We start from the raw sequence: 27,872 nt of genomic DNA on the forward strand, positions 1-27,872 counted from the left end.
TTCAGACTTGAGGTTTTGTCCTCTCGAATCCTAACTCCAGACCGACAGTCTGCAGGCAAAAGGGTGTCTTCTCAGAATTTGCTGGTAAAACTGGTTAGAAGAAATTTGTTTAAGATGCCATTTCTCTTAAGAGGATTCGGTGTTGTCCCAGTTTCTCAGTCAAAGCAGGATTTCTGAGACTTTCTCCCTTGTTTGCGGCTGCACTGCAGACACGAGCCGTTCTTTGGTGCAGCGCTGCAGCTCCCTGCAGGGGAGCCGCGTGCCGCGCGGTGGCGCCGATGGCCGGGCAGTGCGGGGCACCGCCAACCTCCGCCGGCCGTCATCGCTGCCTTCAGTCCTTGTCCGCGCAGGGCGTTCCTATGCAACTCCCATACAGAAATGTTTGTTCTGTCTGTGTGTTCCTGGACTGCTCTTCTTCCTTTTCACTGTGATTTTCTATGAAATAATGATTGTGTTCCAGGACAGTGAGTCTGGGTCAGAATTCTGACCGTCCCTCGTGTTTTTCTAATCGCTTGTTACACAGCAAGCAGTAGCGGCCTTTCTCCGATGTCTTCTTTTGGCAGCAGTTTCTTTGCTGTTGTCCAAGACTGACCAATGTCATATACTAGATACTCTGTAATTGATGAAGTTTATTATGTCTAAGAAGTGTAATTAGGATGTCTTGAGACTGGAAATGTCAGATTCTTGCCACGTTTTAGCAGCAACTTCCAAGTTTTGACTTGCAGACAAAGCTTTTTCTTGGCTTGTCTGATGTGTGCATGGTGCAGTGGGCCTTACAGTGCTCAGGGTGCTGCTTAGCACAGTCCTGCATTTCAGGATACTTCTAGTCGTGTTTGTTTGGCAGCGCAGGTGATGTATAATACATTCTTTTTTTTCAATTCCTGTTCTCACCCAGTAGTCTTTGTGTGAATTTGTGCTGTGCAGAAGGGACATCTGGTGGCCAAGTGGAAAATTGGTGATGTGAGTTGTAAGGGTAACTGTTTTTCACAGGAGGAAATTTTGGGAGATTGGATCCCAGAGAACCCTCAAGCATTACATCACCAAACTGTATTTGAACCTTTGAGTTTGTGAAATTGGCCTGTCTGTAGGCTTAGAATTCCAAAACCTGAGGTCTTTTTGAATATATCCTGCACTTTCCAGCTGTGATTGAGAGCTGAAGAGTGTACTGACGTGGCTTATTTATTTGTTTTCCTCAGAATCGTTTTGAGTAGAACTGGAAACTTCTTTCTTAGATAGCACAACTTGCCTAGTTCCAAGTTTGCAGTCACATGGAGTTGTGCCTAATTATGCTCAGGGAAAACAGGGAGGAAAAAAAAAGGGGAAATTTTGATTCTTGTTCAGTTCAGAAAAGTGGAATATTTGTGTTTGGTGGTGAGGCTCCAGAAATGTAGGGAGGGACAGGTGAGGCCCTCTCAGTACAGTATGTGTGCAGGGCAGGAGGTGTGAACAACTGCATTCTTACCAGCTTCTGTCTGTGATTTGTAACATTAGCATATTATTTAACCCCTGTGTGAGGAAAAGCTGTGCAGTACATGCAAGCATATGTAGTTGTTAGAATGGAAAGCATTGACTGTTTTGTTTACGTGCTTCGCTGTGCGGTCCATTCTGAAGTGTTTGTAGAAAAATGAATAGGATTGCTTTCCAGAAAGTTTGCAGGAGAGTATAGAATGTAGAAAACAGGTTCTGCTGGGTACCCCGAACCTGCACCCTCCCTTTTCTGCTAATCCAGCTTGCCTGCTGCTGCCCCATTTTCATGGCATGCATTTCCGGCTTGCAAAGTTTCCTGCCTACCAGCTGAGAATAGAAGCCTTGCTGTTTTGCTGTCCTTAAGTCTCCCGTAATGAGTGTTACACAGACGAAAGCAGCTGTGTCCTTTGGCTCTAATTTTAATACTATGTTAAAGAACAGATTATAGTGACGTTGGACTGCAGCAGTGCAGAGGTAGTACAATCCATGGCCGGTTTGGGGGAGGCTTTAGCAAGGATGACTAAGGACTTGGAGCTTATTCTTTAGATAACAAATCCACCCAATTGTGCTCTTTCTTTGCAAATGTAGTCAAGCCTAACAAATCAGGGCCTTAGCAGAGTTGCATTAAGGTCCTTTAATTGGACTAAGCTGGTTAATACCCGCAGTGGTTTTTGTAAGCCCAAGGGCCCAGGACAGAAGAGGTCTGCCATTTATGCTGGTAAAATCCCATACAGTTGCAGTTGTGAATGTTGAAAAATTAAATTATAATTTTCTTGGAGGCAGGCACCGAACTAAGGTATTTTATTTACTATAATGAAAGAAAATATCTTGACCCATGCAGATTTCAGTAGTTTGAGCAAAGAGTGACACTAAATGAACCGTAAGTCCCAGCAGGTATCATGGAGATGATAACAGTGGCTGTAGGGAATAAATTAACCCTGTTCAGAAGAATCTTCCTCCCTCACACACTCTGCACTGCAGAATTCACAATATCTGGCAGCAGTACAGTGAGATTGTCACACCTCTATCTGTGGAAGGCTTTGGCTGAGAACCGCATTCTGCTGTGATTTCCCAGGTAGCTCAAATCCAAGCCCTGTTGTGACAAATGCATGAAATGGTAGCATCAAAAATATTAGAGTGTTCCTACAGGTATAATATTATTGATAAAATGACCATATAAGCAATTGGTTTGAACCCATCAACATTACATTGGCAGACTAGATAAAGGCTCTGGAGTAAAAACTGCATGTTTGAACAAGAAGCTGCTGCATGAGACGTTGTCTCAAATACACCCAGACACCAATAATGCTTCTCTTGGCCTTCTTAGTTGTTCAGCCTCAGCTAAACTGTTTGCTCTTTTCTGAGTCTTGGTAGCATGTAACAGGTCTCTGTCAGGGGTTGGAGGAAGAGGAGTGGTTTCTTCCAGTGTGCTTTGATCTGGAAAAAGGTAAGCAGTGTAATTTACCCAGGTGAGGCAAAAAAAGTTGTGAGCAGAAAGGTTCTGCACGTGTCAGTGCTTGGTTAAGTTCTTGACAGCAAAATGAGAATCTAAAAAGAAAGAAATGAGTTCCAGATGGCTGAGGTAGCTGGCAAAAAAAGCTCAGCGAGGCTGATCTTGAGAAAACAGACTGAAGACACCAGAGATGGAGATGGGAACAGTGTGGTCCAGATAAGGCTGATAACACGTGATATATCATCTTTGGAGCATTCCAAGTCAGGTTAGTGACCCAAACCATTTGTGTCTGTGTTTTGTTAGTGAAAATGCTCCTGCTGTTACTGTTCTGCCTTCTGCACTGAAGGTTGAAACAACGTAGTAATAATCCATTTCGCTGCATTGGCCCATCATCCTTTGTCTGTTCTGTAAGGATGTGAAGGTGAGATGAATTGCTCATTGCAGGATTGTTGCTGCTTTCATCAGGTTCTTAGGAGGTGATTGCCTTTGTTTTTTGTTTTTTTTTTTTCTTGCTAGAAAAGATTCCACAGTGAGCAAACACATGAATAACAGCAAAAGCACTGGGAAACCTCACACCTAGGTTTGAACCACTGTTGTAGTTTCACATTCACCTTTGTGCCTTCTAAATGTCACATAAGACCCTAAGAGAGACTTCTCCTGATTTTTAGCTACTTTTACTTTCAGTTTTAGCACTGGCACCAACTTGGAAGTGTCTTTATTCTGTTGCACATTACCGTCTGTTTTCAAGTTAAAATTGGGGAGATATGTGTGAATTTGAGCTTATTTTGGGCGTTGTTGAATTCTTTACTTCTTCATATCTTGTGGCTGGAGCCCATTTCTGGTATTCTCTATTTAATAGCAGAATGCCTGTGAGAAGGAGCCCATACTTTAGTATGTAACTTGTCTAAAATGTGGAACTATGTTTTCATCAGTTTTTGCACTTGCTTTTGAAGTCTGGCACAGGTATTGTTAAGAATGTGGGAGTGAAGGAAACCAGTGAAGCACTGGAATAGGTAAACAGTATAGGCCTGTCTGCATCAATTCTCACCCTTTTTTTTAAACTAGGAATTTGTATAGCATTTTACCTGCCTTCTATTTTTAGTTGTCAGTGGAGGGGTGAGGCAATATACGTAATTCTCATTAGGGTTAATTTAATCCAATTGTGGTGTGGGTTTAGAGATACTTAGCAGGTCACAATTGAGTGTGAGCTCTTCTGTTTCCAATGACTCCCATAAGGCAATGGACACTGGCAATTTTTTCCACTTCTAAAACTTAAGCACATGTAGGTGTGGAGGTCTGATTGGTTTGTTGTGTTACTCAAGTACTTCTGTTGATCTCTGTACTTGTTCCTTAATTAAGAAAAGAGGGTTCATTTACCTTTTGTGAGTTTGTGTATCCTATGGGTTCACACATCTGGTGAGAGCAGTGAAGGCTGATGTCTCTGCTCTTTGGAATGAATAGTGGGATTATTGTGTCTTTTGACTTTTCTTCTCTTTGAACAAGCCATCTTTTCTTGGAAAATTATTAAAGATCTTCACCTGGAATTTAAGTAGTGACTGTATAGAAACTTGCATCCTAGAAATGGTCCTCAGCCCTCCCTCAGTCCCCAGGACAGTTCTGAGCTCCAGCGGCAGTGATTTTCCTGTGGTGGGAATTCAAAAAGCAGAGAAAATACCGAGGAGCCGTTTTTCTTTTTGCCTTATACTGTGACTCTCCCAGTTATACAATTTCATGCTACCTCTGACAGCCTGGGACTTTTTTCTGGCTGGGGGCATGGATGAGCTTCAGCTGCCGTGCCTGTAAATCCAGCTTGTGCTGCCCTGTGCAGTTCAATCCATGTGATCCAGGCAGCATTTTCTCTGTGTTCCAGGAACATGAGTAAAGCATTTCAAAGTGAACAGGGACTCTGTCCACAGTGTTAGTGCTAGTCTCCAGTTCGGAAGGGTATGGAGTGGGTGCCTGGGGTAGAGAAAACTTTCTGAAGTCCGTGATGCAGGGAGAGCTGGTAATCAGTAGCTTGCAACTACTGTTTCTCCCTTGAGGTTTTTAGAACAGCCACTCTTAGGCTTGTCATGGAATTAAAGAAAACTACACCCAGGGTATACAATGCTGCTTTCCTGCTGCCACTTTTCCTCTTATTTTGGGGTAAGTTTTTGTCTTCTGTGCCTAATTCTTACCCGGCTAATATGAAGTAACTTTGGATCAAGTCTATGATCTGCCCTTGTGTTGTAAAGGTAACTTGACAAAAAATGTCACCCTCATGATTAGATGGAGCCTGAAAATTTCTTATCAGGAAGATAAAAGGCATTCCGTTGTAGATAAGCTTTTCTCTCTACTTATTTCTGGTCTCCTTTTGTCATTCTCCCTGTGCACGTGTGAATGAATTTATTCTCTAGAGCTGGAAGTATGTGCACTTTCATGTTATTAAGTTCTCAGCTGATATTTTCTCCTCGGAAAAGTTATGGATTTCACCATTGTGCCCGCACAGAAGAAACGCAGAGCTTTATTCCAATTCTGTATCTTTTAGAGATATGTCAAGGCAAAAGAGGGTTGTATCTAGGGGAGTATACCAACATGCTCACGTGCCAGGTATCTGTGATACAAAATGTGGAGGAGGAAAACAGTGCATGAGTATTCCCTTAGAAATTTTGAAGAAAGCACAAGAAGTGATGATGTAACAGACTATGTTAACTGATTGCTTTTAATTGTTATTTCCACATTGAAAGCTTATTTTATAGCCCATAAGATATACTTCAGCATATTGAGGTTCTGCAAGTTCACGTGAGTGTGCTTTTGTGCTTCAGAAGTGACCCTTGTATACAATTTGTTAGGCTCTCTAAGAAAGAGATTTGTTTCTTCTGGAATAGGTGTCTGGAGATCTGCTGGGCCTAGACATCTGTTTTAGTCATCTAGGGATTATAAGGTCATGTCAGGAACGTGTCTAACCTTTTACTGGAAATATGATTGGGATGGAACTGGCCTCCTCCTGATCTTGTCAGTACTGTGTGGCCAATACCTGTCTGTAAAAGTCCTGTTTGTTTGCCACTCAGCAGTGATCAGTGATGTGAAAAAGGAAAGGTAAAAATATTGTTGAAGTGCCTTCTTGCTGCTAATACCTGCCAAACACTGAATTTGGGTTTTTCTCATGGTATTGGATGATGTTGGTCCTTTTTGAGTGTTGGATAAGGTTGTCAGCTTTCGTTTTATTCCCCACAGTCTTTTTTTCTCCTGAAGCCTCCCTAAATTTACTTTGCTCTGGTTATGTCTGACTATGGCTATGAAAGTCAGACTGGTTTTGGTTTTTGTTTTTAGTCTGGATTCTTTTTTGTTTCCCTTGTACCAGCTTCTTTGTGTGAGCTCCAAGTGCCTGGAATTCCTCTGGCCATGGGGAAGCAGTAGGATTGTCTTTTGTATCTAGTAACCATAGCTACTGGTTTGAAGTGTGAAGCAATTACGGTGGTTTTGTATTGTGCAAGGAAGGCCCATTGCACCTACTGTATTGCTCAGCATGGGGCTGCTGGGAGCTGGGTGTCTTGGGGATTTGTGCTGTTAGATCATTGCACTCACAGCTTTTGGGTGAAACTCTTTTCTGGAACAGTAATTTACTGAGAATGTCCTTTTGGAGAGCAGGTGGGTGACGCCTCTCAGTACAGCCAGGGAAGCTGAAGGGAAGCCGCTTTTCCAGTCTTTATGCCTTCTCCTATTTTGCAAGGGGAATTCTGCCTGATTGTGGCTGTACTGAATGGTGGTGTTTATGTAGCACCTGTAGACTTTTGAGGCCATGAGGAAGGAAATGCCTTTTCTTGCCCTTGTGAGACATATGACTATTTCTGTTACTTTGATTTGGCTAAATATAAATGTCGTTGAAGCACCAAGATGCTTAAGTTATTTATTGAGAATGTGTTCAGAAAATTCTGGTTGACTGGATGGTCAATTGCAAGCTGTAACCATAAGAGCACTCTGCTTCCAGACCCACGCAATCTCCAGTTGTTTAAAATAAACTCCAGAGGGAGTGGAACAGACTCTGCATGCCATTCCAGTTTCACTGCAATTTTCTGTGTAATGAACAGAATAGCTCTTAGCTTAATTTGTCGTGTTCTAAAGAACAGAGTAGATTCTAGAGAACAGAACCAAGCATCTGCTCATTCCTGTTTTCCCAGCAAGCACAGTAACTCAAATACCTTTGGCCTGGAACATGCTTTGGATGCCTATTGGGAGAGCACGTGCAGACAAACCTTTTCTTGGGCGGCTCAGTGTCTGCTTTACTGCAAGCTCTTGAGATTAGCTCAGACATACAGACAGTTTAAATCACACACTTTCTTCTAAACCTGGGAACAAAGAAATATGATCTTTTCAACTTTGTTGATTGTCAGCATATTGAAGTAGGAATTGGAAATTAAAGTTTATGACTCATTTTGGTTAACTGAGTACACAGGAAACCCCGTCTCTGTATTTGATCTGTGGAAATGGCTGAGAGATCAGAGAATGTGTAAGCCATGAAGGTTAGTTAGCTTGGAGGAGTGTTTATCAAGGGGAAATAAAGGAGTGTGTTAAGAACAGACGATCAAAGGGTTACTGTGGCAATATATTCAATTGTATCATAAAACATTTATTTATAACTAGTGTCTTTCTCCAGGAATTAGAAGCGAGATAATAGAAGGTACATCTTCAGATGTGTGTTAAAACATTGAGCAGATAATGAAAAAGATCTAGCTGGCTATTTGTTCTGTGCTAAGAGTAAGTTTAATTCCCTGAAGTGGTACTTCTGATTGATGCTGTTAATGCCTCTGGCCATAATATTGGCACTGTTGCTGCTCACCATTTGGCATCTTTCAGCAATTCACTGGGTAAGCTGGGTGGGAGAGAGCCAGGAATCAGCATTCTGCTTCTTTGATGGGAGAAATACTATGCATATTTCACAGGGAGAAACTGAGTCACATCTTATGCTTGTCTTCATGAAGATCTAGTGATTGAGGTCTATAAATATTCTTCATAATATTTTATGCTAATAGTTATTGTGCATATTTGGCATGAAAAAGCTTTGCCATACCAAAAACTTGGCATGTAAATGTTGTGTGGAACTGCTGGTCTCTGGTAACACAGAAGAAAATGCATGAAGTAGGCTGACAGCATAGGAGCACCCTAAAATATAGTTTGTATTGAGACTGGCAACGTTGTCCTGTGTTGAGAGTGACATGGGGCTTGTAAAGATGCGTGGAGTGTCTGCTCATAGCCCTCGTATGTGCCCTGTACAGATGAACTGAAGGTACTTCATAAGGAAGGATTTGGTTTCATTCAGTTATTATTTCCATAGCAGATGCGCCATCTTTTTGAAATTAGCAAGGGTTGGGGAAGAAGGGGAACACAGTGCAAAAGCCCCTTCTCAGGCCTGCCCAGGCTTTGTTTCTGTTGAGGAGAATCTGGGAATGGGTCTCAGTGTGCACCCTGCCACTAATCCTAACACTGACCAGGACAGGGAAAGATCAGCAGAGGTCAGCAGGGATTTGCTAATATAAGCACATGCATTCCTGTTGTCATGGAAACATAACTCTTTCCATTCCTTTTTTCATTCTCTGATTTCTGAATTCTCTGATGCTCGAGTTCCCTTTCTGCCCTTGGTGTCCTTCCCAAGCAGGAAATGTGCTGGGGTGAGCACTGCATCGGGCTGGGCTTTTTTTTTTTTTTTTTTTTTTAGACTCTGAGGATCCCTCTAGCCCAGTTATTGTAGTGCAGTTAAGGGCTGCTGTTGGGAAGCCTGTTTTACTCACTGCTTGGTTGTAACTTGTCTTTTTTCAAGTTGTTATAGCAAGCAGGGCTAGTGAAATGCACTTGAAGGAATCCCCTTTCTTCTTAAGTCTGCCATAAATTTTCATCAGAGATGATAATCATCAAGGTTAAGATGTAAAATATCTTGAGAGTCAAAGAACTTAACAGGGCAAATCATTGCACAAAACATACTTAATGCATAATGGATGAATAATAATTTCAGAAACATAAATTACAACTTGTAGGCATTAAGCAGTCTGTTCCCAAAGTATATCATTAAAATAATAGAGGAAAATGTGTCTGAATCCTGTCTGGTACAACTTGCTTAATAGAAAACAAAAGTGCTAATTGAGGAGATGAGGCATGTAATCTCTTTTCTCCTCCTTTTGGGACTCCTTCACATAAATAGGACCTTGAGGAGCAGAGTGTACAGTCTTCAGCTGTACTTGGTTTCGGACGTGGGGAAATGCTATTGGTTAGACAGGTAGCCTGGTTACCTGCTGAAAGCACTGCAGCTTCAGTTTGACGTTTTACATCCCGCAGAAGAAGCTATGCTCTTTTCATCTGGGTGATGTGAATCATTCTGCTTTCTGGAGAGAAAACCTGAGGTGGATGAGAAAAATTGGACCCGTCTAGATTCTTACCTTTTTGTCTCAGAAAGCTTTCCTTTGGACTGACCCAAAGATAGGAAGGAGAGGTCCTTCCAGCACTGGTGTTCTTGTAGTCTGGGTAAAATGCCCATCACATAGGGCTCTAGGGACTGCCTCCTCCTGCTGGGCATTCTCTGCTCCCTGAAATGGCTTTAGGGAGATCAGAGAAGCGGGTGAATGTTCGGATCCTGGAAGTACTGAAAATGTATGTGAATTCAGGAACAGGAAACAAAATACGCCCATTCCTGTGATCATCTCTCCTGTTGCTCGGCGGTTGTAATAACCGTGTCAAGTGCAGGAATGAAATGTTAGAGAGGGGAAAATCCAACTTTATAATTCCCGAATTCTAATTCTAAAGTATAATACTTGAATAATTTAATCTTACAGGACGCTGGTGAGAATATACACTTCTGTCTATTTCATAAGTTGGACAGTCACATTATGTTTTTGCCACACTAGGAAATAATTTTCTGGTATCCTGACTCTTGCAGCATTTGTGTCTATGATTAAGAATACTTTTATAAGAGATTGTAATCAGGAGAAAGTGACAAGATGAGAGTGCACCATGAGTGCTGTGCAAGTGTGAGCAGATGTTCAGAGAGGAATGTCTTCAGTAGTTACTGCTGACTCTCTCAACACAGATCAAAAAATGATGAGCAAAATATTGCCTTATTTGAATGAGGCAGAAGATATATTTTGGGAAAGAAAATAGTCACAACATGAGTCACACATCAGTGCTGTTCTTCAGTGAGAAGGTAGCCCAGAGATTACCTTGCTTATCTCAACACAACGCATGCTATTTCCCTCTTGGAATTTTAAGTGACCTCTAGGGCACCTTTAAGGTAGTTAGTTATCAGTGAGTATTGCTAGGTGACAACTAAGGGGTGCCTTGTGAAGCAACAGCTTGAACTGCTAAAATTGAAGTGAAAGAGTGAGAGAGAGAGATTTTTTTCATGAACACTGAGCATCTTCCATGAGCCCAGGTGTATCCCCAGCCCCAAAGCATCCAACATCTGTCCTTGGTTTCTGAAGTCCTCAGGAAACTAACTTGTGAAAAGCAAAACCAAACGATACAAGGCAGTGAGTAATGCTGAAGCAGTGCATCATGAGCTGTGAATACATTCTTAGCAACTCGTGTTTGGAATGAAGAGGGAAATCTGTGGAAGAACTTCAGTGCAACTCATGCTGTGGGACAATTACCACTGAGGTATAAGACAACAGAATAAACAAAGCTGCAGTTGTGGTGGTTTTTTAACTAAAAGACAGCAGCCTTGAGGGCCTCTTCTCCCACGCAGTCTGTGAGTTCTCCCAGCTCTTTGGCATTGCAGAGCACCTTGTCCTGGCACAGTGAAGCAAGAGACTCCTCCCCACTCTTGGGGGAGAGATGGTGAGCTCCTGCAGGGCTCTCGGGCTGCCCGCTCTCTTGTCACTTTCTTGCTTTTAATTTTATTGATATATAATTGGCTGTTGTAATTGCCGTTTGATAAGAGCATTTAATAAAGTTATCAAGTATAAAATGATTAAAGTCAATTATTAAAACAAAGCCTGGCAAAACAACTCATTTGCCTTAAAGTGATAGAAGAGGTCACAAACTCCATCTTTTAGGGAGAACCTTTGTCAGCTATTTCTAAAGTGCAAAACCAGACCTATCCTGAGAAAGCTCAAGGAATGCTTTATATCTCACTGTTGGCCTTTGAAGTCCCTTCTAATCCAACCCTAAATTCCTGGAACGTGTTCTTCAAAGAAACTGTAGTCTTCTCCAGTTTCATTTCAGAGTAGGATTGCAGGACAGTATTACTGCATTATTTTTTTTCTTGTTTTTTTTCACTTTAAAATATCACTTATTTGTGTTATTCCTGTGAAAGGTAAAGGAGAAATCCTGAATGTCATTATTAATTCAGTACCAACAGCTTCTGTGGAAAGTTATGAACTCCTGTCCCTTGGTGACTACTCTCATACCCTCATAAAACTGTGTGGTCTGAATTGCCTGTTATTATGTTAGTATGTTGTGTAGCAGGAAAGGCTAATTTGTTGTGCTTATTAGCATTGGTTGCATATTCATGTATGGTAATCTATTCCAAAATTGAGAGGAATTACTGTATGTCCTGGAGCAGATGGATGAAAATATAAAAAAGTTCTTTCTCAGTCTTGGTGGTAGCCTGCACTTCTGGTAGCCATGTAGGTTATTTTGCACGCAGTGTGTTTAGCTTTCTGCTGATGTCACCAGTGCTTTACTTCTTACTGCTGATACAGTCTTTTCTGAGATCACTTTGTAATAAATTCTGTTGAGGATTAATGTCTCATCTGTGGCAAATTATTTAGCCAAAACTTTTAGCATTACCACTGAATGAGTATTAGGACTACGCTGTGTTTACCTGGAAACATGTTTTGTCCAGGGGAAATATTGCAGTTTAATTAGTATGTGTGATATATTCTTGGAATTAGTGTTATTAATGTCACTACAGCCTCTACTGGGCAGGGGAAAGCATGGGTGATTGTCTGCAAACTATAGTTCACAGAATAATTTGAAGTGATTTTGGTACCGTTTCATTTAATGTGGCATAAAGTTGCAGTTTCCTCAGCTTGTTCCATCCATGTTGGGAGTTGGGAAGAAGTGGAGTTTTGCTTTCAACTTGGCTCTGCCTTCAGTGCATCCAACTGCCTCTTATGCCTGAGGCCAAGAGTGTTTTAAATTCTCAATTAGAAGATAAAATACAGAAAGCAGGAAGAAGAAATTTTGTTAACTATTGAGGCCTACAGATTCAGAATCTGTGGATCAGTATGATAACATACACTGTTTATTAATAACTAATCCCAAAGACAGGAACATTTTTCTCCACAGTAAGGTCCCAGCTCCTACTGATGTCATCACTTTTAGACCTAGTTCAAGTAACATTTGGTCATAGAAAGAAGCTAAATCTAATACAGTAGCAATGCAGGAAATGACTTTTCTCTGTGCTATCCTGTGCATAACTGATTCTGTTATTCAGTGTGGTTACGAATACACGTAACAAGATAGCTTCTGCTGTTGTTGTTGGTAACTGTAGTGACCTTCAAGGAGACTGGGATTTTACCTATTAATTTGCTACCGTTCTTTGGTAAACCAAGAGGGCCTTCTGACTTCTTGAAGAAACTTCACATATGCTTAACTTGGTATCTGTGTAGTTCAGCCCCTTTGTATTTGACTGAATGTTTTTGTCATGGACAAGAATTAATGACTAATACAGGTTATTGAGCAATGCAGTCATATGATGAGCCAAATTAGAGTAGGTGCAGAAAGGTGTACCTGCTGGGAAAGGATGTTGGAAAAGATGGTAACATGAAATTAATTTTATGCATCCTTATTTGCAAGAAGTGTTTAGACTGCCTGCTTATACTGGAAGCAGAAAATGGTACGTGAAGCCTTTGAGATGACTGCAGCCTTCTACACTAGCAGTGCTTGCTGACTGTTTAAATGTGAATTTCTTTCTAGATGAACTCTGTTGCAAAAAAGAGAAATCATACTGAGCATACAGTTTTGGGCTCTTGTCACACAGACTGTACTTCTGGCCTCTGGAAAGTGCAGGCTGGGACTGGTTACTCATTAAGTTTACAAAAGCTCATATCTCCTGTCTAGTAAATCTTTTGGGAATAGTTTCCTGGGCTCCCACCCTAATTGCTGCAGAGATTCCAGGCAGATTCCGTCATCCTTGTTTTCTGCCTGACTGGGAATCTGAGAATAAAAGGGTTCATGGCGGAATAATGAGATTGCTGGACAGTGCAATGCTCAGCAATTCTCCCCAGCATCATATGAGAGAGGAAGGGGAGGGGTAAGCAATAGAGATGATGATGGGAATAGAAGGGGCTGCCTAAATCCCTGAACACACTCCCTCCCCCATCAATACTGCATCTTAAAAGAAGACTTAATATCACCAGTCTTCTGGTGGGTGGAATTAGGGGGAGGTCAGGGTGGGGGCAGGCTTTTGTAAAACAAAGTCTCCTATAAATCCCTTTCAGGCCCTAAAGCCGGATGCCTCCACCTTCAGATACAAAGGCTGGGGAGCTGATGGGGTACTGGGTTGATAGAAAACCACTGACACAGATTAACAACTGGGTGTGTAGAAGGTGCACCAGAACAAGGCAAATATAACCAGAAATGGGCTGGGATAACGATGGCATGAATGTGAGAATGGTTAAGGTCAGCTGAGAAATGATGCTATGGTGTGTGATCTTGGCAAATCCTTAGAATGGAGAACAGCACCTTGAAGCCTTTCTCAAAAACAGCACTGCAGTGAAGGCAGAGAGCTGTGGGCAGAGTCAGAGCTATGCGGGCTCCTGGCTGTTTGTTACCTGCCACTGTTACCTGTCAATGTGAGCTGTGGGGTTTCCCAGAGACACTCCTGTTACTGGCTGGCCCACAGCTATATACAGAACATGGCAAAAATGATGAAGAGCTGTTTGTGCACTGGCTTGTTAAAAGTAGGTTAAGTGCTAGTGCTTCCACCTTCAGTGTGAAGCAAAGGCAGGACTCTCACCAGGAGCATTACCTATTTCTCTGATACCATCACTAGTGGACTAGCTCTGGAAAAAAATAAAAAAAAGAATCCTTAGAAGCAGCAGCTGAGACATTAAGCATCAGACAGTATCTTAAAACATATCTCTGGATGTGTGTGGTGATTGGCAGAAGAGCTTTTGTTTTCCTAGGCTACTTAATGCTAACTAACAATATGTCTGTTTTCTCAACAGGAACTTCGTACTCTGAAAATGATAGCAGTTGTTCATCATCCCCGTGTGAAAATGGTGGGAGCTGTAAGGATTTGGAAGTGGGGTACCAGTGCATCTGTCCCATGCACCCCATAGCCTACATGGGCATGAACTGTGAACTCCTCTATGATGCGTGCACTAAACACAGTTGCCCTGCCCATATGATTTGCAACAATACTCCAGGACTTCCAGAATATGAATGCATCTGCATGCCTGGCTTTACAGGTATTGATTGTAGCATTAATATTAATGAGTGCGAGAGCAACCCTTGTAAAGATCCTCGTTTCGAATGTGTGGATAGTGTAAGTGGATACGCCTGTAAATGCCAAACAGGACTGAATGGAGAGGGCTGCCAAAGCTCTGTGTGCTCTAGCCACATCTGCCTAAATAACGGGACGTGTGTCGAGGGTCCTGGGGACTCTGCCTGCATCTGCCAACCTGGCTTCACTGGGGCCCACTGCAAAGACAACATTGATGAGTGCGCTTCCAACCCGTGCCAGAACGGAGCTATCTGCCGAGACAGGGTGAATGAGTATAGCTGTTTCTGTGTGCCTGGGTTCCAAGGATACAACTGTGAAATAGACATCAACGAGTGTGCATCCCGGCCCTGTAAAAACAATGGCACCTGCCTGAATGAGATGGATCACTATCTGTGCACGTGCATCCCCGGCTACACAGGTACCCTTTCGTGCTTGTATATTACTCTGTTGGTTGGATTACATCTTGCTTTCATGTATTTCCACAATGTGCCTTGCTGCTGACAAGTTTAGTAGTGTTAGTAGCTGTCATGAGCAGCTGTTGTTTTACAGCTATGAGACTAAATCCCTGTTGTACAACTCAGAGTGTCTGATTCCATGTTGGAATAATGTTGTAGTGTTTGTGGCTTCCAAGAAATAGTTGAGGCTGATTGCCATGGATAGTACAGATGCTGAGAGGCATTGGTCTAAGAATGAATGTGGGAGCACTATCTGAGGCTAGGAGCACTAGATATCATGTAGGTGTGATTAGCCTCACTATGTAACAAAAGGAGATATACAAGAAAAGAGATTTAGTATCAGGAGGAGTACAGTTAGTGTTTTCAAGTATAACTGTTTAACTGGTTTATAGTTCTTTGTCCTGTCTTGCAGGATTTGTCTGAGGGGGAGTAGTCTTTAAAATAGAGTGGCTTTCATTTGGACACTTCTTTTTCATTTCTTTGATGTCTGGAGAATGTTTCTAGGCATATGACTTAAGTATCCCTTTTATGTGCATCTGTTCTATTGATGACTCAGAGTAATCTACACCTGTGAGTTATCTGTGAAGCAGGCAGTGGGAGGTTCTCCTCCTTCTAGCCCTGCTATCAGAGTGGAATGCGGTTGTACTGTGCCCATTTCTGCCTGGTACCACTTAGCACATGAACTTTCTCAGCCTTCCTCACTGTCACAGATTGAAGTGTTTCAGGAGTTAGGTTGCTGTGAAGGAATGCTGTTGATTACCAGTGGAATGCAACATCAGGAATGTGCCTGATGCTGAGTCACTCTGATAAAAACGAACAGAGACTTGGGAGGGAAAAAACAGAATTTCTCTGTAGGCCTTAAGATTGGTACTGATTTGAGGTATCAAACATAATTTTGCAAATCAGTTTCCTTTGACTCTTTTCTTGACTCGTCTATTAAGGATTATGGGATTCCCCTGATAAGGAAGTGATAAAATAACCCAAGCAGCAGGAGGAGTTTGTACTCCAAGCTATTCTGATGTTGGATATGAGCTTTATGGCCTAGTACTTCATCCTGACCTCAGAGGTTCTAGCACCACTGGTTACTGAGGCAGGTTGTTTCCTGGTGCTTTCATCTGGAATTTGGGTGAAGGGAGTTTTGCATGGGTATTGACAGGTTTGAATCAGCAGATTAAGGGGCCCACATTCCTGAGGATTAGGATGGCCACTCCAGTAGTCCTGAGCCTTTAACAAGAAGCAGAGTTTAGATGGATTGGCAGGTGCCACTGCAGTGACTAACATGTGGAGATGATGTCAGGTCGTAGACAGTTTCAAGTGGTGGAATGTAGTATGGCAAGATAGTTGCATAGGAGTTTTCATTGGAGGTCTTATTCTGTCAGTGAAAGCTGAGACTTTGGACCAAAAATGCCTGATTTCTTTTTACTTTTGACTATTAATACATAGAGCTAATGCCTAAATTTTAGTAACATTTTGTAATACAATGACTTATTAATATATAGTATCACTGTAATTAGCATTTTGCATTGCCTTAATGCTTTTTTTTCTAGGTATCTCAAAGCAAGTTACAAATATTATTTAAACAAATGGATCAATGTCTTGGGGAATCAGGTAGTGATCACTTTTTCCTTTCCCAAAATGCAGTTGCCTTTGATGTAGAACATTGGACCTAATTAATAGCAGCACAACACAAGTGAAGAGTACCGTGTCTAACTTAAACTATAACAGTTATATAATATATGAAAGTTTGAATAATCCTAACTAGCAGTGTGATTCTTCTCTTCTCATCCCTGTCCTCTCCACCCTGAAAGGGTTCCCAGTCAGAACAGCTCTTAGAGTTCTAAGGTGTGCATGTAAGTCAGATCAGCATGGTTTACTCAGAAATTGAATGTCATTTGTGAAGTGCTGTCTACTTGGTTGATTCAGCACACCCAAATGAGAAACTAAAGCTTTGTAAATTCTGGAAACTGCTTCTAGTTTTGTTATAAGACTAACATTCAGAAGTTTAAAGAAAACAGTTCCGTTTTTCAGTAATAATGAAAGGTCCTTAATCTGTAAGAATTGCACACTGTTCATAAGCTCTGTGTTTTTACAGCAAAATTAGAGAAGATCACTGTGCTGGCCAGTTGGATTTGATAACATGGCTTTTGCAATTCCAGCTCAGACATGCAAACAGTGCAGATACACTTTGGATTTTTAACACACATATTTCTCTCTTTTCTAACAAGGAATAAACTGTGAAGCTGAAATAGATGAATGTGATTCGTATCCTTGTCAGAATGGGGCCTTGTGCAGTGATCACATTGGGTTCTACACCTGCACCTGTATGCCAGGTTACCAAGGAATCCAGTGTGAGGTGGACATCAATGAATGTATAAGCCAGCCATGCCAGCACAATGGGACGTGTCATGATCTCATTAACAGGTGAGAAATCAGTATTTGTGCAGTTAGATACCAGTACTGATGTAAAATTCTTCTGTAGAAAACTATGGAGAGAATTGGATTTAGTGTTTTGTACATCCCAGTGGTAGTAAATGAAGGAGTGATTAATGGCAGCATGTGAGAGGGGCTGTTCTAGTAGCAGAACTCCTCGGAGGCTTAAAAAAAGGTTCCTATTCTTCACAGAATCACAGAATCATTCTTGCTTCTGTCTGACATATCAGATGCAAAGGGAAGTGATTTGCAGATCATGATCAGTGCAAGCAGCTGGTGAGAATGTACCTGTCTGGAGTGTGCATACTTGTAGGTTTAGAGATCATTGAGTTGATCTGCTCTGTCATTAGTGTGGCCTGTTTGCTCATAACGAACTGTCTTTTTCCTCTGCCCACAAATGCACATGAAGACTAACTCCAGTCAGCTCAGTTTGCTCTTTGCTCACATGAGCTCAACAATGAAATCAGGAGCTTCTGCATCACTCTGTTTTGTTGCCCACAGTTACCAATGTGACTGCAGTGACACAGGCTTTGAAGGGGACCATTGTGAATTGGATATCCTGGAGTGTGCCTCTGAGCCCTGTCTGAACAATGCCACGTGTGTTGAAGGAATCAAGAACTACAGCTGTGCCTGCTGGACAGGTAAGCTTAAAATCTATTTAGTGTGTCAGCCCCTAACCATCCTGCAACAGAGAGCGCATGCTGAGCTGCCCTGTTGAAGCAGTAAGGATTTAACAATCATACATCATGGTCCAGTGTGAAGTTTTGTTACCCAAAACAATGAGGCTACCACTGCATCTCCCTTTACTGGTCATCCAGGATCGGATGAACCTCTTCGTTGGGAAATGCACCCTGATCTTCAACCATAAAAATTCCTTTCTCTTCTTTTCTGCTTTTTCCCTGTGTGTGTTTTTCTATCACAAAGTAACGGCTCCTTGCAACTTGGTTATCTGGCTCCCTCCTTTGACCTGCTGGAGAAACTGGAGGAACTGGGACTCTCTACTCAATGAGTTACAGTGTCTTTTAGTTCCTATTCTCATCCTCAAGACAGCCACAATACTTGGGTGACTAGTTTTAGTGCAGCTGTGTGTGATCCTTACACAGATGTCTCTGGCAGGTTACACAGGGCAGCGTTGTGAAGAGGATGTGAACGAGTGTGCGACAGATCCCTGTCACAACGGAGGTGTGTGCTTTGAGCGATCCAACCAGTCCTATTATGGGTCACAACCTGACTTCCCCAGCGATTTCAGCTACAGCCAAGCAGCTGGCTTCCTCTGTTGGTGTCAGCCAGGCTTTGCAGGTAGGCTTTATGGTAAATGTTGCCTTCTTTCTGCTACAGATAGATTGTAGTTTGAGTAGATAGGAATGATGGGTGAAATACCACCCACCCTTTCCCCTGGTTTATATAAATATCTATAAAAGCATGGATTTAAGAGCTGGGGAAAATACTTGGAAGGAGAGACTAACAATAATACTTTATTGTGGGGTTGCTTTTTTTTCTTTCTCTTTTTGTTTTCTTTTAATAAGAAAATGAGAGTTTGGTCCACTGATGTGCAGAAGTTCTGATTCTGCCACAGTTCCCTTTCCCGGCATAGGCAAATCATTAAGCTTTCCTTGCTTCATTTTGCATAATTGTTTCAATGATAGAATCTACTTGTCAGAGTGTTAGGAGAGACATGCACAGTTTACAGAATTCTTCTGCATTTTTAGAAGACAGTAAAGAACTGCAAAACATCATGAATGCAGTTTGTATCCTTCACTGATGCATGCATGCACTAACGTTTGCAATTTGTGTTTTCACTTCAAAGGGGAGACCTGCTTTACTAACATCGATGAGTGCGAATCCCAGCCATGTCAGAATGGCGGTCACTGTGTGGACCTTGTTGATGGCTTTCTTTGTCATTGTTTACCAGGTTATTCAGGTAAGGTTGGTGAAAATGGGTGGCTGGAATCAGGTCAGTCTGGCTAACTAATGCAGAGTTGCTGTGTTACTGTTTGGCTGCAGGACTGGATTCCAGTACTGAGTGTCCCAGGCTTCTATGAAGGACTGAGAGAAACTGTGGGGAGCTCAGTAGCTTTGAAGGGGGATTTCTGTCAGTGCTCAGAAAAACTACATGATTTTATCAAGCAAGTTGATAGACTCTAAATTAGAATTTGAAACAGACAGCTATGTAGAAAAGTCTAAGAACGGACTATCTGGGGACCTGCATTCTGGAGTGAAAGCTCTCTGGGAGAACAGTGCTTTTTATACATGAACTATGAAAATGAACAAAAAACATTCAAATAAAACATAACATAATACATTTTACAAGGTGCATAATGCTTTGAATGTCACAAGCTACTGACTGTAGCAGATTGGATCATCAGCACATAAAACATCTGTAAAACATCTCTCATCCCTAACACCCCTGGATGATAAGAGCCAGAGATTTTTGGCTGAAGGCAGTAATTTGCCATGTTAGGAGGTCAAAAGGTCTTTGTGATGTGAGCAAATGCAGCCTTCTCTGTTTACAAGGGAGCAGGCAGTTTAGATTCTTACACAAATGCCCTACCTGACCCTACTGGGTCTCAGTTTTCTGGCTGAGAAACTAGGGGATAGTGAGTACACAGCTCTGTTGGGAGGGTGCACTGCTGACTGATGCTAACTCTTAAATCAGTTTAGAATATTGATGTATTTCTGCATCTTTCAATTCTGTACGTACTCTCTGTTTTGAACAGTTTACACCAAAAAGTAGCTTGTAAAAAAGGTGGTCCCCAGCACAATCTAATATTCATGTATTTTTGAGGTGGATATAACCTTTCCACAGTGTTCCTAGGCTGCCATCTCGTGGGAAAAAGAAAAAACTTGAAGCCAGTATAAAACTGTCCTTTGATTTCTTGGAACAGCAGTAGCAGCATTCCAGAGTCTTAAGTCTGTATTATGTGGGAAAGTTTTCTTTTCCCTCATAATGATTGAGCAAAGTTGGAGCAAGTCCGCCCAACTTTTTCCTGGGAAGACCCATTACCACAGGTACTTTCACACCCAATATCTCAAGTCGACTCCTAGTTAATGCATTCTGTTGTCTGGGCTGAATTCTTTGTATGATTTCACGGTGAAGCTAGTTTGCTTTGGACTCCTAATTTAGGTTAGATAAAGAAAAAATTGCTTTTGTAGGTGCGGCCTTTGAAAATAGGCTCTTATTGAAATTTTTTTAATGGCTACTTTTTCATTAGTTACAGTGCTGCACTCATGAACTAAGATGTTGTCTAAAGAGATGGTTTAAAGTTTATCCTGCTTCTCATAATTCCCACTCACATGCATGCCCTATTCCCTTTTCCTCCTTCATTGCCTCTGCACCCCTCACAGAGTTCAGAATTTCATTTTGCTCTGCCACACTGCAGATCTGTTTAATCCTTTCCAGTTCTTAGTGTGCTTATGGGTAGAAAAGCTGACAGGAACACAGGATGATGGGCGAAGGAGTGCTAGAGTTCATTCTGTTGCATCAAATCTGGGTTCATTAGTACTTGAAGGGGATTAGAAGCAAGTTGCTCTTCTGGATATTGCTTTTGGTAAAGGACTTTGTTTCATCTGAGGTAGTTCTGACACATTAACACAGTGAAAGGCTGTGAGCAGTCTCTGTGAGATCAGTGAGTGCATGTGGAGGAGTGAAGCTGACAGGGAAATAATAGCAATTAATCTCCCCTCCTTTGTCAATTAATCCCAGTACAGTCATGCTGGGTAAACAGCTTATTACTTCATATTAGGATCACAGAACAACTTTGTGAAGCTTCCCATAATGTTTCTGCTCAAAACACATTTCTGTGGCAGCTTAGATCTACCATGAACTTGGTTTAAGCTGCCTCCGCTGATTAAAGTGAACTTGCTACTCTGAAGAATGCTTTCTTGGGGCGGCAGGGGGTTCTTTCAGTATTTTTTTTTCTTCGGTCTGAGGAATGTAGGGGGGTGCTGGGATAACAGTGTGAGTAAGGAGAAATTCGTTCTTTGCAAATTAACTGCCTCTGTGCTGTCTCAAGCTACAGGGTTGCAGGGAGGTGAGCCGCTCTTCCTCTGAAAGTAGTAGTCAGAAAAGCAGAGCCTCTTTTCAAGGAGAACTACATAATAGGTCCTGAGAGTCAGTCCAGTGCACTATTTTGCTCTTTAGCAGAGGATGTGCCCTGAGAGGATATAAGAAGTGTGAATTGTATGGATACTAAATGAGGTAAGAAGGAGAATGAGTCCTGTGTTGTCTTGGAATTATGTAAACTGTGGTCAAGAGAAAAAACATATTAGGAAAAGTCAATCTTTAGTAAAAAAAGACAAAATGAACTATTTATTCATAGGAACGATTTCAATTCACCTTGTATATAGTATATAGTGGGCCATAGGTTAGGCCAGGACATTAAAAAAAAAAAAAAAAAAAAAAGGACTGTTGCCTCTGTTTGGAATGACAACTGACTTTTAACCTGCAAGTATGTAATCACTGAATTGGAATTTGACTAATTTGTCCTTTGAAAAATTTTGAATGACTTGAGCACTCCTACTCATATTCCTGCTCCTGCTGAAGTTGTCTTCAGAAAGGCTGTGGCACTGGTCAGCCTGAATGAGGGAGGAAGAGCACCATCACTTCAATTGCAACCTTCCCTTGGCAGGAGAACCTTGTGATCATGGTTACATTCTGAGCTTTTTAGCACGTGGCTTAGGAATTCTTGTACTTCCGTGTGAAATCAGAAGGTAATGTGATGGTAAATTTGTGAAGGATTGTCTTGTCAGTAGTAACTGGAGTGCTTACCAACCATTTCACTTTGTTCAGCCATAATGTCTTTGTCAGTTATCCTTAAAGAAGTAGGACACCTTCCATGTAACTGTAAATTTTTCCTTTGCAAGAGTGCTGGCCCAAATCAAATAGGCTTGAATTTCTGGGTCAGGAGTCATGAAGTATATGGGAGATGCTTCATCCTTCTAACCACCCTTGTGATACAGATTGGCACTTGGACAGATTTAATTTTTTTTTTTTCTCAGGTATTTCCTGATGTCAGATTTGTTTTAGAGAGCTGGCCTCCACAGAAAGAGCATTAGTGATTAAAGGCCTTGCTACTCCTTCAATGAATCACATTTTAGTAATACAGAGGAAGGGAGTAAGGGAGTACTCACGAGACATGCACGCACCAATGCACCCCTAGCTCCCTTTCCATTCTACTTTGCACCTGCCTTCTGAATCATAGCCCCACAGTTAGTGAGACCTTTTGACTTTCTTGTCATCTGATGAAAATGCTGGAAGCACATACACTTTGGTTCCTGCTTGTTGTACCAGTTGTGTTTGATCAAAAAATGTCCTCTTTGGTACTTGCAACCACTCAGTCTATTTGAGCTGTCCCTTTACATCCTTGTTCTGACTAGTGGACAGCCTGAGATATGCTGGCTCACCACAGTTAGACGTTAGAGAGCATTATTAGAGGTGGAACAACTCAGATCAATTAACTTTGACTTCCTTACTAATCAAAATGGGTGAAGTCCAGCTTAATTAAATCTTCAGAATCAGGAGAGGCAAATACTTGGGCAGAGTGGTGTCCCAGAGCAGCACTCCATGTAGGTATGGTGAGCAGGTGAGATGGCTGTCTTCTCATGGCCTCTGCCAAGAGAGGTGACTTGAGGATGCCAGACAGATTAGATCCAGTGTGTTGATTTCTCACATAAAATGCTTATCAGCAGTGATGAGTCATTTCAGTGATAATGGGTTGACGTGCTGGTGAGCCACCACTTGCAGTATGTGAACTGCCATGTAACTTTGTGCAGATGAAGTTTCTGTTTTTCTGAGCTGTTAAGTTGGGGATGGCTGTCCCTGAAGATTGGAAATAATTTCTTACATTTTGGGGACACGTTTACCAACAGAGTGAGAAAGTTGCTAAGAAATGAGTGAAATTTGGAGATCTGTCCAAAGTTAACATTTTCTGCCGTTTTTCTGTTGTGAAGCTTCTGACATATTCAATGTTGTTTTTTTATCCTGACCTCCCTCAAGAAGCTTTACAAACGATTGGGAACAAATCATGACCAAATCTTGTAACTTGCATGGCTGCCAGCGTGTAAGAACAGGGAATTAAAACCTCTAGAAAATGAATCATCTGATCATTTTCTGTTTCTTTAGAATCCTTCAAAGAGTATCATAAGCTGGTTTGGAAGACAGCTTTTATAAGTATTTTATCTCAAACATATACGTGCACTACCTAGAATCTGAATGACAGTGTGTTTTCCCACCGTCATTGTCTGCCTCTGAGAACACTAGACACTCTAAATATATCTTTAAGTTGATCCTGGGAAAAGAAGCAACTGCAGTTTCTAACAACATAATGAATTTGGAAAGATTTGGAGGATCAGAATCTGTGCTGATTTATGCTACTTGATTTGAATTCAATATCTGTATTTCTAATCAGCAGCATACAGAGACTCTGTATCTGTGTGTGTAAATACATACCCACATGTGTGTATAAATAAAAATACAGATCTCTGTGAAAGGAACTAATGTTCTCTAGTCTTCACAGTTGTTATATTGTTGCAGTAGACAGTTGAATGAGCACAAACTACTTGTTTGCATTTGAACAGGAACAGCACGCTCTCCCGAGCTGCTATAGATAGCGCTGAAAATCCATGAGGATAGGACTGTGCCTACTCAACCCAGATGTGACTGTCTGGGAAGTTTTGATTTCAAATAGATACTCACCATGTCCCTGGTACGTGGTATGTTGACTGGTGTGTTTGGACTGAATTAGCTCAGATGAAAGTAAACAAACTGCAAGAGTTCTTGAAATGCTTTCTTTTAATATCGTGAAGTCATACTGCTAATGCAGCTCCCATACTCTTATTTCTGAGAGTTTTTGCTTGCTGGGTAAGTTTCTCAGGCTTCCTCACACCATGGAAGTACAAGCCTTCCTCCAGGAACATTACCATTTGAAAGTAGCCACACTTTTTCTGAAATCAGATCTTCAGAGAGAAGCGAAATTGCAACAGCTAATTTTGTAAGATTGCTAATAGAGAAACAGAACTTTGATTCTGCAGTCCCGGGGTTGAACTGGTGCAGTCAGCACAGAGCAGGGTGTTTCCTTCCATTCAGTTAGATCACATAAATGGGTTGTGGTAGTTAAAACTTGAGACCTTTCTTTGTGAATGCTGCACACTGGAAATGCTTCTGCACACAAATGCACGGAGTGGGGCAGATGGAGGAAGGAGACTGTGTGGAGTGCTGGTCCCAGTGCTGAATGTACAGCAGGGCTGGGGCTGTGCTCTGCATTTGGAACTCTCCTTATTCATATGCTTTGGTGGTGGAAATATGTTTTTTTTTTGTCTTAGCCTGCTTTTTACAACAAAATTTTTTTTACAACAAAATACGGAAGAATCCATATTTTGTTCTTATTTCATGGAACGTGGCACATTCACCTGGGAGCTGGCAAGGGCAAGAGATTGTCTCTTGACTTTCTGCTGCTGGAGTTAATGCTGTGGATACTGCAGGGTATTACTGTAATGCACTGAGGGAGAGCACTGCAAGTACGCATTCTTCGTGTCAGCACTGACAGAGGCCAGCTAGGGAGGTTTAGAGCAGGGCTGGATTAGATCTCACTGCAGCGCAGGTCTCTGCTATATTGGTTAGTTCCATCTCCAATCCCTTTTTGTCTGGCTGGCGTCAGGGAGCGCTTACACACATTCTGCCAGTTCACTTCAGCCTTTCTGCCCTTCCCCACCCCCACTCACCCCCACTTTTTTTCCTTTACTGTCACAAATGTCCACAAGGAGTCGGCCATGAAATCTGTGCTGATTGGCGTGATCCTGAAGGGAATTTTTCTGCTAGCAGGTAATGAGATCTATACAGTAATTGCAATGTGTCCTGAATGTTTGCGTGCCTGCTCAGGGCAGGGAGCTGGCTGTGCGATTAATGGTAGCTGGAGGCAGGAGAAGGATGAGAATTCACTAGAAAGGAAGAATGTTTTTATTTTGAAGAGACCTAAAGTTTTGTTTTGGAAACTTCAGGGCCAGGAATTTCCTAGTAGCCTCGAGATAAACGTGGAGCAGTCAGTGCACTCCGTGTGCATCCTTGCTGCAGTTCTGCCTTGCTCTGAAAGCTGTCTGCAGAAATCCAACCCGGGCTGTTGCTCTGAGGCGCCGGTCCTTCTTCTGTACACAGGTGTACTTTGTAGGCATGTCAACGTCTCCTGTTAGTTCTGTGAAGCATTAGAAGCATTAGATTTCTTTTGATGGCATCTTTTTGCTATTTTCCTTTTTGCTTTAATGATTTAAAACTCGTTTATCAAGAAGTAAATTTTTTTAGCTCAGGGGACAAACCCTTAGCTGGCCTGTGCACTTCTGCGTCTCCTCCCCCACATCTCCTTGAGGAGTGGTGCACGGTGGGAGAGAGGTCAAAGCACTGTGTTGCCATGGAAATGGCAGTAATTGTGCAAATATAATTGTGGCCGGGTCTGTTTGTTGCTGCTAATTCTCTCTCTCTCTCTCTCTCTCCCCCATCTCTCCCTTCGCCTCCCTTCCTCCCCCCCCCATTTTTCTTTTGGTAATAATACAAATCCTAATTAGGATGCACCAGGGAAAGGTTGCTAGGAATTCAGCTGTCTTAAGGGGAAAGGACGACCAGCGTTGGCTGGGAAGCCCCACTGAACTGGCATGTTTCAAGAAAAGAGACCATGAATAGATCTTCAAGGTTTTTTGGCATGTGACAGCCAAATTAGAATCTTTTTCTCTATATGTGTTTTTTCTTTTAATATGTTTTCTTACAGTACAATGAATCTTTGCTTATTAATAGCAGCTAGAAATCATTACTTTCATTCAGAGAAGCTGAATGTATGGATTTGCATAATGCAGCTGTGAAACAAGACTGTTCTTACCACATCAGTAACACTTCAGAATTTAGTGAATAAATTTGTTTGAAAACGATGCAGACTGTTAGAGCTTAGCAACTTCTAACTATATGTTCCTGACCCTGTGTTACTGGGACTGTGCACTGGACACTGCTGAATTATGTGGAATCACAGAGAGGCTTGGATTGGAAGGGAATGTTTGGAAACAACTGTCCTCGGAGAGCAGCCTTTTAAATAATACTTTAATTATTATTATTATTTTAGATAATTAATTCTATTGATTTGCATTTCTTAGTCTTTAGCTATATGAGAAACTCAGTACACGTTTTAAAATCTAATAACGTAATGAATCATGTTGATTATTCAAATGTTGCCGACAGTAAGAACAAAAGTAATGTTTGAGCTTAGAAATTTGGAGGGTGCAGAGGAGACTCAGTAAGAGTAACTTCTTTTAAATGGATACCTAGAAAAGGATACCTAAGCTTTCCTTAGAGAAGCAAATTAGTTTTTAGCTTCTTTTAAGTTATAGAACAGTGGATATCATGAAATGATCTGCACTTCTGGGTACTGCAGTGGCCAAAACCAAAAATCTTATTTTTTCTGAAGACAAACTTTTTTACTTTCCTGAAATCTCTAGCTTTGTTTACACTCTGTGATCTGCAGCCAAACCCCAATAACATACTTCTCTGCTGAGCTAAAATTAGCATCTAGGAAGCAATATTCAATAGAAATCTCCTATTTTATTTTGGCGTAAGTAACATTTGACAAATGGAAGATGTTCATAGTTGACAAAAATCATTGGTGATAATGAAGAGGGAGAGAGGGAGGCCAGCTGCTTGATGAAGGGTGTGATTATTGCAAGCTGTATAAGGAGCAGTGATGTAGAACAGGGCTAACTGCTAAGCAAAGGGTCACACTGGCTGAAAAAAGATTTTACAACTCTGGCACAGTTACCAGTTCTAAAAACTGCTTCAGACTCAAATCTGATACTGCAGTGGCTTCTAGGAGGGCAAGGATAGCTCTTGCTGTTTTAGAGATCTTTTCTTTCTGCCTTAGCCATGTGAAGGCTGGTTGTTTGCTGGCAGAAACAATGAGGGCAATAGAAAGCTTGTTTTTAATTCCTCTAGGAAGAACTGCCCTGCTCCTGAGCGTTAGCTTGTGAGGTTAGACAGCAGCATATAAAGACTTGAAGTTGCCAGCTCATTCTTTTTCACCCATTTTAAATAAATGATATAGAAATCACACCAGCTGTGTCCCATGGGAAAGCTTGGTGTTTAATTAGCCACCAGCCTGGGGTTGTGCACTCACTACAGGGACTAATTTGCCACCTGGTGTGAAGCACTCACCCACAGGTGTCAGCTGGGAGCTGGGAAACAGCAGCACAGGCAGGTGTTCCTGCTGCTCCTAGGGAGAGTGCTGGCCAGAGGGGATGTGTGCAGGCTAGGAGGGAGAGAAGGATAGGAAAATGGGGCTCTTGTTTGCTGCTGGCCCAGCCAGACATCTTAGAAACAAATTCATGACCTGTCTCCATTTGTTATTCAGAACAATGCTATTTTCTCCTTGTTGCCCTAGAAATAAATGTGACTGCTCTGATCTCAAAAGGGATGGCATCTCAAACACTTGGGACTGTGCTGACCCTAAGTATCTTTCCAATGCCATCCAATGGCCTCTCCCCTGAACTCCTACTGTAAACCTGCCTCTTACTGTTCTGAAAGCCCTTCAATCCACTGATAAGTCAGAAAACCCACTCCAAGTGTTTTCTTATTCTTCCCATCTTCTCCCACACTAAGGTTCTCCAGGCCTAAAGACACCTA

General features: G+C 41.8%; 1 protein-coding gene across 12 annotated transcripts in view; it reads left to right on the plus strand.

Annotated features, from left to right (window-relative positions):
- Window positions 1–27,872, plus strand: part of CRB2 (crumbs cell polarity complex component 2) — a 69,101-nt gene that overhangs the window by 26,011 nt on the left and 15,218 nt on the right. For 11 of the 12 annotated variants that reach the window (XR_014887292.1, XR_014887293.1, XR_014887290.1 and 8 more), the window contains 5 exons: window positions 14,062–14,757; window positions 17,020–17,215; window positions 17,726–17,865; window positions 18,341–18,523; window positions 19,032–19,145. Coding sequence is in view for 8 of the 12 variants with exons in the window: in XM_085239395.1 (XP_085095521.1) it covers window positions 14,062–14,757; window positions 17,020–17,215; window positions 17,726–17,865; window positions 18,341–18,523; window positions 19,032–19,145 (1,329 nt within the window). In the remaining 4 variants the exon portion in view is untranslated. Of the gene's footprint in view, window positions 1–4,836; window positions 5,066–14,061; window positions 14,758–17,019; window positions 17,216–17,725; window positions 17,866–18,340; window positions 18,524–19,031; window positions 19,146–27,872 lie in introns of those variants that run through there. The other variant, XM_003211356.5, reaches the window with a different exon arrangement.

Source organism: Meleagris gallopavo, chromosome 19 (genome assembly GCF_905368555.1).
Source record: "Meleagris gallopavo chromosome 19, MGAL_WU_HG_1.1, whole genome shotgun sequence".
Taxonomy (NCBI): domain Eukaryota; kingdom Metazoa; phylum Chordata; class Aves; order Galliformes; family Phasianidae; genus Meleagris; species Meleagris gallopavo.